Source organism: Symphalangus syndactylus, chromosome X (assembly GCF_028878055.3).
Source record: "Symphalangus syndactylus isolate Jambi chromosome X, NHGRI_mSymSyn1-v2.1_pri, whole genome shotgun sequence".
Lineage (NCBI taxonomy): Eukaryota > Metazoa > Chordata > Mammalia > Primates > Hylobatidae > Symphalangus > Symphalangus syndactylus.
The window spans coordinates 38,913,648-38,925,831 of record NC_072447.2 but is presented as its reverse complement, the minus strand read 5'-3'; the positions used below and the strand labels follow the sequence as shown (position 1 = coordinate 38,925,831).

The 12,184-nt window shown below is 38.0% G+C and overlaps 1 protein-coding gene across 10 annotated transcripts in view; it reads right to left on the bottom strand.

The window, feature by feature from the left end:
- Positions 1–12,184, bottom strand: part of POLA1 (DNA polymerase alpha 1, catalytic subunit) — a 298,585-nt gene that overhangs the window by 235,129 nt on the left and 51,272 nt on the right. For 7 of the 10 annotated variants that reach the window (XM_055269496.2, XM_055269499.2, XM_055269502.2 and 4 more), the window contains 2 exons: positions 9,984–10,133; positions 9,451–9,573 (listed from right to left, as the gene is read on the bottom strand). In XM_055269496.2, the coding sequence (XP_055125471.1) occupies positions 9,451–9,573; positions 9,984–10,133 (273 nt within the window). The remainder of the gene's footprint in view (positions 1–9,450; positions 9,574–9,983; positions 10,134–12,184) is intronic. The other 3 variants (XM_055269500.2, XM_063634748.1, XM_063634746.1) reach the window with 1 other exon arrangement.

The window sequence follows — 12,184 nt, the reverse complement described above, 5'->3', positions numbered from 1 at the left end:
AAACCTGTACCTTTCAACGTCCAAAAACCCAAAAGGCACACAGAGGCCAATATCCATGCATCTTGGAGGTGCTCATTTCCAACTATTAAGAAAGAAGAATAAGGTTATTCTGAATTTGTCTCAAGTCTAACATCTTAGCCATTTTGAAAGAAATACTCAGTATTTTCAAGCATATAGAGTAAAATCAAGCTTAAGGGTAACCCACTTATTTAATCTCTATAAATGCAACACTGTTATAACAGAGTATATATAACATATATATTACATGCTTACCATATACTTTTCATATAAGTATATATTGTTTATAATGCAAGCATATATAATAAGCATGAATTATTCTATATACTTGAATTTTTATCATCGCATTTCTCTCAAATTACTGAAAGTCTAAGTTATAATCGGGACTGGTCTTCCATGGGGTGTTTCCAAAGTACAGCTTCCTTTTTTCACCTTTATTTGAAAGTACCAACATTACTTTCATCAATTTTTGAAAGAATGTAGACAAATGGACAAGCAAACAGATGGTTCCTTAGTACAAGTTCATCAATATAAATGATCTGCAGATAAAATGTCACTTACTTAAATGTATATAGTTGTTTCTACAGTACAGGCTGAGTATCCAAAATGCTTGGAACCAGAGTGTTTGAATTTGGAATTTTGGAATATTTACATTATACTAGTTGAGCATCCCTAATTCAAAAATCTGAAATACAAAATGCTCCATGAACATTTCCTTTGAATATCATGGTGGCACTTAAAGTTTCAGAGTTTGGGCTGGGCGCAGTGGCTCATCCCTGTAATCCCAGCACTTTGGGAGGCCAACGCGGGAAGATCACAAGTCAGGAGCTCAAGACCATCCTGGCTAACACAGTGAAACCACGTCTCTACTAACAATACAAAAAATTAGCCAGGCGTGGTGGCGGGTGCCTGTAGTCCCAGCTACTCGGGAGGCTGAGGCAGGAGAATGGCGTGAACCCAGGAGGCGGAGCTTGCAGTGAGCCGAGATAGCACCACTGCACCCTAGCCTGGGCAACAGAGCAAGACTCTGTCTCAAAAAAAAAAAAAAAGTTTCAGATTTTGGAGCATTTCAGATTTTTAGATTAGGGACACTCAACCTGTATTTAATGGTATATGAAAAGAACCTAGGCTCTGAAATAACTATTAATTTGTACTAAGAAGAATTTCAACTCATTCCATCTGAATTACCACAAATTCTAAATGAGTAGAATGTGAATTAATAAAGCCGAATAGTATGTGTTATCAGTTCTGAAGAACTGCCAGGAATTTAGAATCCAAACATCCCTGAAATATGACAATAGAAACGAAATTTAAAAATTATCTGGCTTCAAATTTTATAACATAAGCAACTTTGAAAGTGACAGGTAATTCATGATCACTAACAAAGGATATTGCTTTTTTTAACATAAAATATGTCTGCCAAAATACATTAAACCTTCATATTAGCCTTAAAAGAAATTCTCATATTAAAAAAAATCAAAATGTTAGTAGGTCAGCTGAAGTTAAAAGTAGTCTTAACGGTGGCTATAAAAATTCTGGAGACAGAATTAGAACTCATCCCTCCTACCACCCACACAGTTTAAATGGGTCTGGTTTGGCAAGAAAATTCTTCACACTGCCATGTTTTAGGTGACAAAAGTATACATTTTTAAGGCTAAAGTTTTCCCTCAGGCTACATAAGAGGCCAGAAATGAAATATAAGAACCAGCGTTCTTTATCATTTTTCACATCATGGTCCCCTTTGAGTCTCTTAAATGCTATGCATCCTCTCCTCCAAAAAAGTACACATATGCACAGACACACAAAATATTACATACAACTTCAGCGGATTCACAGACCTCCCCTTTACTCTACTTGGGTTGAGGGAAGTTCTCATATGACAATCTAAGAATCAGTAAAATTTCAATTTTTTTTTTTTTTTTTGAGATGGAGTCTCGCTCTGTTGGCCAGGCTGGTGTGCAGTGGCACGGTCTTGGCTCAGTGCAACCTCCACCTCCCAGGTTCAAGCAGTTCTGCCTCAGCCTCCTGAGTAGCTAGGATTACAGGCACCTGCCACCACGCCCGGCTAATTTTTTGTATTTTTAGCAGAGACGGGGTTTCACCATGTTGGCCAGGCTGATCTTGAACTCCTGACCTCAGGTGATCCACCCGCCTCAGCCTCCCAAAGCACTAGGATTACAGGCGTGAGCCACCGCGCCCGGCCCAAACTTTGTATTTTTTATATGCCCAAAAGATTGTTTTCCTTCTTTCTTACCACCTTTAGTGTAATTTCCTCTATTTTCACTGACTATATCGCTACTGTTGGAAATATGAGTTACTCTTTCATGACTATCTTTTAGACCACAGGTTCACAAGCTTTTTCTGTAAAGGGCCAGATAGGACATATTTTAGACTTTGGAGTTCACTCAGTATCTCTGGCAACTACTCAACTCTGCTGTTGTAGCACAAATGCAGCCATAAATAAATGGGTAGGGCTGTGTCCCAATCGAACTTAATTTACAAAAACATACGGTTTTGAGTTGAGTTAGCCCATGGGTCAAAGTCTGCCAACCCCTGGAATACAGGAACAATACAGGAACGTTCAATAACTCTACAAGGAAGCACAATTAGATTCCTAACTTGTATCATTCCTAAAAATAATTTCTAGAAGGATTAAAGACCTAAATAAGAAAAGCCAAACCTTGCAACTTTTAGAAGACAACAAGGGAGAATGTCTATGTCACTAGAGGAGGGAAAGATTTCTTGTGGGAAAAAAACCCACATAGTGTAAAGAGGAAAAAATTAAATATCTGGCATTAAAATTAGAAACTTCTGCATAATGAAAGACTACAAATAAAGTAAAAGGACAAGCTACAGACTGAAAGAGATATCTGCAGCACAAATGACAAAACAAGGATTGGCTTTTGAATACCTAAGAATACTAAGAGACATACAAACCAACAAAATAGAACATCTATGTTCTATTCAGACAAGAAAATGGAAGAGTTAATAAACACATAAAAGATGCCCAACTTAACTCATAATTTTAAAATGTAAATTAAAATCACAATGGGATATCCTTTCATACTCATGAGACTAGCCAAAAAATACTCAGATAACAAGTGCTGCAAGGATGTGGAATATCAAGGATTATGCAACAAGTCTAAGTATATATATAGTAAGTTTAAAATACCTCAACAGAGAACTAAACAAAAATTCAAAGAAGCAAAATTGTATATCAAAATCATTTCCAATTCTCTTAAGATTAGCCTCTGATACTATGACTGAGGGAGTTATGTATTGTGGCTCCAGCCAGACATATGAATTTAGCTACTTGATTTTTAAAAATGAGCTTGCTGTGATAAATTAAATGGTTGCTCTTATCAATAAAGCCTCATATACTGCTGTGGATGTTGTACAAATTCCACTCCTAGAAATATACCAGAGAAACTCTCACAAAGGTGGTGTTGTCTACTTCAGTACTGTTTGTAACAGCAAATAATTAAGACAAATGAAAACTTGGAAACCTAAAGATATGGATGATGGCAGAATTAAAAAATACACTGTGCTATATTTATTCATCGAAATATTATATAATAGTTAACATGAATGAATCAAATCTAAAAATGTATCAAGACGAATATACTTAAAATGTGGCATACAGAGTAGAGTTTTTCTCCTACTTTTCCAAACTGCAAAAGAATATGTATAGCATGACAACACACCACATGTATATACATGTTGCAGAAGCAAAAAAGAACAACCCATGGGCAAGAATGACAAAACCAACTCTGGGCAAGTTACCTCCGAAAAAGAAAAATGAGAGAGGATAGGGAGGAAATGGTCTTTAGCTGTCTCTACAATATTTTATTGCTTTTAATTTTTTAAAGAAAAACTAGGCTATTAAGAGATTGCGGCGGGGCATGGTGGCTCATGCCTGTAATCCCAGCACTTTGGGAGGCCGAGGCGGGCGGATCACCTGAGGTCAGGAGTTCAAGACCAGCCTGACCAACATGGAGAAAACCCATCTCTACTAAAAATATGAAATTAGCCGAGTGTGGTGGCACGTGCCTGTAATCCTAGCTACTTGGGAGGCTGAGGCAGGAGAATCGCTTGAACCCGGGAGGCGGAGGTTGCGGTGAGCCAAGATCGTGCCATTGCACTCCAGCCTAGGCAACAATAGCGAAATTCTGCCTCCCTCCCCCCCACAAAAAGAAAGAAAGAAAAAAGATTGCAAAAGTGAAATTTTTGGTTACTTACAGGTAAAGATGAAAGACTTCTCTTAATATTTAATTGTAAAATTCTTCAGTCACTCATTCTCTTTCATCACCAACACCAACGAAGGCTAGAGCCCTCTGTCCTAGTGCCATTCCCAAGGGATCCTGATAGGTGCTACCACATCACCAAGAAAATCTCAGAAAGGCTTGCCAAGATTGTAATGTTTGCATTAATGATTTGGATACACTTTTAATGTGCACAAATTCCAGCTCCAACACAACTAAAAGCCAGGCAGTCTACGACCAACTGGCAAGCAGGCTGGCAAAGACTTATTTCAGCCTATCAGGTAGGAAAATGAAAATGCATGGACTCTCTACCTAAACATCAGAGCATACATTTTAAAATGCAATAAAAAAATCCAGACCAAAAATGGTTTTCTCAAGGACACAGAAATAAGAGAGTAGAGAAATAAAAGAATACCAATGTCAGTAAGTACTAATTATTCCATCAAGACAAATAGTCCCGTTAAATTAAAGTTATGCAATGAGTATACTTATAAGTACATAGTCAGTTTTAAATTCCCCAATAAGGCCAGGCACAGTGGCTCCTATCTATAATCCTACAGCTTTGGGAGGCCAAGGTGAGAGGATCCCTCGAGGCCAGGAGTTGGAGACCAGCCTGGGCAATACAGCAAGACTCCATCTCTACAAAAAATAAAAATAAATTTGCCAAGGATGGTGGCATATGCCTGTAGTCCTAGCTACTAGGGAGGCTGAGGCGAGAAGATTGTCTGAGTCCAGGAATTCAATGCTGCAGTGAACTATGATCACACCACTGCTCTCCAGCCTGGGCAAGAAAGTGAGACCCTGTTTCTTAAAATAAAATAAAATAGGCCTGGCGCGGTGGCTCATGCCTGTAATCCCAGCACTTTGGGAGGCCGAGGCGGGCGGATTACGAGGTCAGGAGATCGAGACCATCCTGGCTAACACAGCGAAACCCCGTCTCTACTAAAAATACAAAAAATTAGCCGGGCGTGGTGGTGGGCGCCTGTAGTGTAGTCCCAGCTACTCGGGAGGCTGAGGCAGAGGAGAATGGCGTGAACCCAGGAGGCGGAGCTTGCAGTGAGCCGAGGTGGCGCCACTGCACTCCAGCCTGGGTGACAGAGAGAGACTCAATCTCAAAAATAAATAAATAAAATAAAATAAAATAAAAAATTTCGCAATAAAAAAATTCAAAAAGGCAAAATTATATATCAAAATCATTTCCAATTTCCTTTAGATTAGCTTCTGATACTGTGACTGAGGGAGTCATGTATCGTGTCTCCATGGCCAGAAATCAGAATTTAGCTACTTGATAGAAGAATTAACTTGCTATGATAAATTACTGTTCCTATCAATATAACTAATGATTAAAAAATCATAATTATTTTAAACACTAGAGTATTACAATCCTTTGGGCCAGTTTTAGCTTTTCTTTAATAGTTCCAAAATTAACAAAAGTCTAAAATGTGGACAGATTTAACTCATTAAATTGCCTTCACTATTGTTCACAGAATAAAATCCTTAATTGATTAATGATCTCAGGGTGTCTATCGCCACCTAGTGAACAATCACTTCAATTACCACATCAGACATTTGACAACTGATACACCTTTTCTTTCCGGTTTAAAAATATATGTCCACTCAGTGCCACAGGCTTGCCCAATTTCTTTTTTATGCCTCTCTACACACGCATTGAGAACAAACACAAATACAGATGGTATTTCTATAGATTCACAGAGTACTTCTCTGAAACACTGACCTCATTACTTTTAAATAACGTACACACTGTGAGATCCCTCATACAATTCCTTACCCATTAGCTCATTCCTCTACCACAAAGCAATTCAAAATCATGGAAGAGTTTAAGCATGAAAGATCACACCTATGAAAAGACAATATTGATGCCCATTTGACACAATTACTAGCACTTTTATTATAAACCTGTTTTAAAAAGTACAATTAGTAATTACTCTGCGTATTCTAGCAGCCATAATACATTTGATTACAGAAATTATTAGGTCGCTAGAGCCAAACCTGCACGATTCCAACAAAACTGAGCAAACACAAAATAGACTTAAAAATAAAAAGGAAAAGGCTTCAAGGCCTCCCTAGGCTGTGTATTAATCCACATCCAAATGCAAAATTTTATAATCTTTTGCAATGGCATGCTACCAGGTTTCCTTCTCATTAATTTCTACTTGAAACTTAATCTAATTTATCCCACAAGGACTTTAAAAGCAAAGAATTTGTAAGATCTGCAGGTTACTATATTATTCTGCCCACTCGTAGCTTGTCACAAAAAAATACTAGTTTAATAAGTTACAAAGGTATTCCAAAATCTCAGCACACTGGCTCTCATTTTCACTTCACTCCTCCTACCTCTTTAATAATTAAGAGACGCTAACCCAAAGAAAGATGATCAGACTACTTCCATCCACCAATGCTAACAATTATCACCAATACTTTAACAATCATTTTTATATTAGGAAATAATATTTGTAAGTGACTTTGGATCTTCTTCTAGAATAAGATTTCCTGGGAGAAACTGCATAATTATTATTTCTCAGTAGCCTCATATTACTTTAAAGGCCTACTTTCCAGAGTTTTATTTATCCTTATTTGAGGGAAACAGCAAAGGGTAAAGAGAAAAGAGGAAAGCAGATACCAAGAATTTAAATCACATACAAGTAGTTCTAGTTTGTCTGAAATCCTTTGTTTTTTAGTGGAGAGAACAGGGTTTTTTTATAGTTCATTTATTAAAGATTTGTTATTGTTATATTTTATATAACAGAAAAATAAAAATTGTGTTTAAACTCGCTATTAAAAATCCAGCTAAAGAAAACCATTGCCCTTAAAATACAATGGATTAGGAGGGTGGGGGAGATCACTGGACAAATTTGGGGCTTATCATTATCAACAGTGCCCTTTTAAGCTCGTGGATTTCTGAGCCAATGCAGAAAATGTAACAACAGGGATTTCCCAACAGCAAGAGGCACTCTCCAAGGGAGTAAATTGTCAACTATTGCCTCTCATGAGAAACTTAAGAGTAACCTTGATCCAATCTCAATAGTCAACCCATGTATTATCACCCAGTTGGGGCACAGTGAGTGCATTTTCTAATACAAAAATAAGATGGTATTCCATCAGAAGCCACTGGATACATGTAAAGAAATAAAATTTAAATAATTTTAAAGTAAACTTAGCTTAAGAAACTGAAAACATCCTTCCCTTCCCTCACTTCAGCTAGCCCTTAAAACACCTATATCTTTCTCACGTAAAAGAGACCTGTGTCTTGAGATGGGTACCAAAAATTATGATCTTCCTGTAATAAGAGGTAGAATATAAAGCAGAACCAGAGTCATAAATGACATCTTGAGATGGAAGAGACAACCCTACTGTACTAAAAGGATTTACATTCAAAATAGCCACTTGTTATACTTTATCTCTGAGTTTTAACTTCCTCAGAAGTTTAAAATGAAAACGTTATTATCTATTTCAAAGGATTCTTGTGTAATTTCAGTGAAATAATGCATAAGAAAGCTTCTATCACATCACTGGTGTTCAATACATGTTTTGCCCTTCCGGTGTCCTAAGACAAATCTTTGAGATAGGGCTGCCAACAGAAGAGTGATTCTGAACATCCTGACATTTATTTCATATACCAGCTAGATCTGCACTGTCCAACACAGTAGCCACTAGCTACATTTGTCTATTTAAGTTTAAATTCATTTTAATTATAATTAACGCAATCTAAAAATCCAGTTCCTCAGCTAGTTGGCACTAGCCAGATACCAGGTGCTCACTGGCCACTTGTGGCTAGAGACTACAGCACTGGATAGTGCAGATGGAGAACATTTTTATCATCATAAAGTTCTACTGGACAGAGCTGGTCTAAACTCTAAAGCAGAGGTCAGCAAACTTTTTTTCTAAAAAAGACCAGAGAGTAAATGTATCAGGCTTTGCGGGCCATGTGAGCCTCCATCTTTTCTACTCAGCTCTGCTCTCATAATACAAAAGCAGCCACAGATGATACATAAACAAATGAGCTTAGCTCTGTTCCAATAGAACATTATTTACAAAAATAGATGGCAGGCTGCATTTGGCCCAATGGCCATCATTTGCCAACCCCTGCTCTAGAGCATTCAGAGTCCAGACCCCCCAATATAAGCATTTTTCCCATGACCACTACCTACCTCCTTTAAGGCTAAATAGTCTTAAACCCACAGACAAGGAGTTAAATGGAATTTAATATTCAGCGTAACTATTCTTTTACAAATTAAGAAAAACCCACGCACATAGTACTAAAAGAGTTGAAGCTTACAGTATTCATAAAGTGACGTACCTAAATTCTATTTGGTACTTGGCCCATCTTATTAAAGCCAATAACTCTCAATCCATAACTCCTGTCTTGACATATTCCTGGAATTCTGGATCTATACATCCAATGGCCTCCTTATTATGTCTGGAATTCTATTACTCATGCCAAAGGCAACACATCCATGACAGAATTCTTAATCCTTCTTTCCCAGTTTCCTCCATCTTAGTAAAAGGCTCTACTAGTTATCCTCCTGATTTCTACCTTTCACTCACACTCCAAGCTAATCCATCAGCAAAAAAAAAAAAAAAAAAACCTCTCTTACGTCATTCTCATTCATGTCACCTCCTCAAAGAAGCCTTCCCTGACCACCTGACCAATCTAAACTAGCCATCTAAACATTCTCTAGCCCACCATCCTGTTTTAATTATCTACAGAGCATTTACTTCTACCATATTTTCTCAGTTATTTCTTACACATGTTTATTTACTTATTTACACCCCACATTCCCAACCCATGTCGTCCCCAACCCCAAACCCCTCCTATTCTGGGTAGAATGTAAGCCTCATAACAGGGATCTTTTATGTCTTGCTTGACACTCTATCCTGAGAACCTAGAACAATGCCTGGCACGTACTAGATGTTCAATAATAAATACACACACACACACACACACACACACACACACACACACACACACACACACGAATTAATGAATCCTTATTTAAATGCCTATTGGTCTCAAACCTGTCATCCAAAGAGAGGGATATTGTATTTGATGCTGTCCAACTAGGTAATAAACTTGACTCTCCCACACTATAACATGTATAGTTAAAAATACTCTCATATCTAGAGATGTGAATGTTATTATGCCATTTACCTCCCTTCCTTTGTATGTCACCAAGGCAGCCAGTGGTTTGGCGTAAAATCTGCTATAGGAAAATCCCAGGCAACCATACATACTGTTCGCTGTGAGCTTCAAAGCCTTCTGTCGAATGTCATACTGCAGGCCACACAGAACAAAAGACAAACAACAACATTTACAGATGCTTAAGCATTACATTAGATGTCTTTCTAGATCTCCAATAAAAAAGGGAAACCCTCAGTATCCCTGAATAAAAAATAATTAACATACTCAATCCATTCTCCTGGATCCATGATTCCCTAACCTCCTAGAAGCAGCAAGTAAACACAGACTCCAAAGCTCCCAGGAGCCAGAACTATCTTGCTCAGATACAATCTTTGTAAACAAAGGTGGCTTCCATTCTGAGGCACTCTAGTATTTTTAAATGGTCACCTACCCACAAATTTAAAATAAGTACCTGCATTTGCCCAGCATCCTGTTTACTCATAAATAATCAAACTGTAAAAGCTGAGACTGTCACTCAAGTGTTTCTTAGTGAAAAGATATACCTGAAGAATAAGGTCTGGATTTAAGTCTTGCTGTTTCATTAGCTGTTTGACTTGTTTTCTCCGTTCTACCAGTTTCCGGATCTCTCTGGGCAAAATGCCCATTTCTAAGCTTGGATCTGGCAACTCAGGGATCTGTTGTTGTTCTCCATCCTGAAAAACACACAACAAATTTCACACAAATCAAACTTTTGTGAAATAAATTTCTACAGTAATATTTTATAGGAGCTTTCCCCTCATGATCACATCTTGAAAAGCTATTACCTTATACAAGATCAACAATGCATGAGTAGTATAAGAAAGAGCTGAGAGGGTTGTAGAACAGGTCACGATTGCCCTCTTCTCTCCCAATTATATTAGGCTGTCATTCCCAGTATCTCCCACCCCTGTAGTTAGACACAAATTTAGATTTCATTTAAAGGGACACATTTGGCCAGGTGCGGTGGCTCACACCTGTAATCCCAGCACTTTGGGAGGCCGAGGTGGGCAGATCACGAGGTCAGGAGATTGAGACCATCCTGGCTAACACGATGAAACCCTGTCCCTACCAAAAATATAAAAAATTAGCCTGGCACGGTGGCGGGTGCCTGTAGTCCCAGCTACTCGGGAGGCTGAGGCAGGAGAACGGCGTGAAACCAGGAGGCGGAGCTTACAGTAAGCGGAGATCTCGCCACTGCACTCTAGCCTGGGCTACACAGCGAAACTCTATCTTAAAAAAAAAAAAAAAAAAAAAAAAAAAGGGATACATTTTTACACATGCTATCTTTCTTCAACAAAACTGGAGAACAACATGTTTGGGGAAATTGTTTTTAAAATACAAACACTAAGACCTCCAGGATTAAAAAAATAAAATAACTAGCAGCTAAACTACTATTTTAAATCATTTTACTACCAAACAAAATGCTATAGAATTTTAAAACTATGGAGAGTCACAGCAGTTATTGTAAATGCTGTAGACTAAAAATAAAAAGCTAATAAATCAGCAAATTTAAGAGTTTGGAGCAGCCAGGAGCGGTGGCTCATGCCTATAATCTCAGCACTTTGAGAGGCCAAGGCGGGTGGATCACCTGAGGTCGGGAGTTCAAGACCAGCCTGGCCAACATGGAGAAACCCCATCTCTACTAAAAATACAAAATTAGCTAGGCATGGTGGCACATGCCCGTAATCCCAGCTACTCGGGAGGCTGAGGCAGGAGAATTGCTTGAACCCAGGAGGCAGAGGTTGCAGTGAGCCAAGATCACAACATTGCACTCCAGCCCGGGCAAAAAGAGCGAAACTCCGTCTCAAAAAAAAAAAAAAAAAAAGTTTGGAACACATTTAAATAGGCCATGACATTTCTAAAAACTAATACATATCTATCCCTTAACATTTATGTAGTACCTTTTACCTATAAATTGCTATGCAATCGGCAGAAGAATAGCAACATTTCAGAAAAGCAACCAGCAGTCTTCTTACATTAAAATTTACAGGAGGAAAAAGCAGGGGAAGCATTAGACCATTTTTCCTTAGCCTCCATAAATTCTATTAACAGCTACAAAGAAAAAAGCTAGGCACATTTGCCCTTTCAAAGGTTCAGAATTAAAAATAAACCTCTTGGTTTAAAGTACATCAAGTCAATGCCATTTGATAACCTAGCCTTTACAAAGCATCTGATTTTACAGAGATCAATATCAAGTGAACACTCTTACAATAGTAATAGGGACCTACTGTTTTCCAATATAACAGATGATGATAGTAAATCTATTAAAGAGATCCTGGTACACATTCTAATTTATTTACAGCAACTATGAAAGTCAGATAAAAAGTAAACTGAAAGGATGTGGAGTCAGGAAATTTACAATCCACTCCTAGCTCTACAACTACTACCTGTGTGACACTAATTGTTCTGAGGTACCATGCATGAAAATGATTCAGATCTATAAATTGCTACATGTATAGTATTTCTTAGGCGACCTCTGAGGTCCCTTCCAACTCTAAAATGATTCTATTATATATCCAGAATCCAAGCTGGAAAGCTCCAATAAGCAAAATGGTGGTGGGCAGAGGCTAATATTAATTATCATCATGCTGGCACAGTAGCAGAACAGAGCTCAAATATTAATTGAATGCAGTCATACCTTTTGGGGATGTCTACCCAGTGTCTTCTCTGTAAAAGTATCCACTAGTCCCACAGAAAGGTCTACCCTTAGCAGCCAGATCCGTGC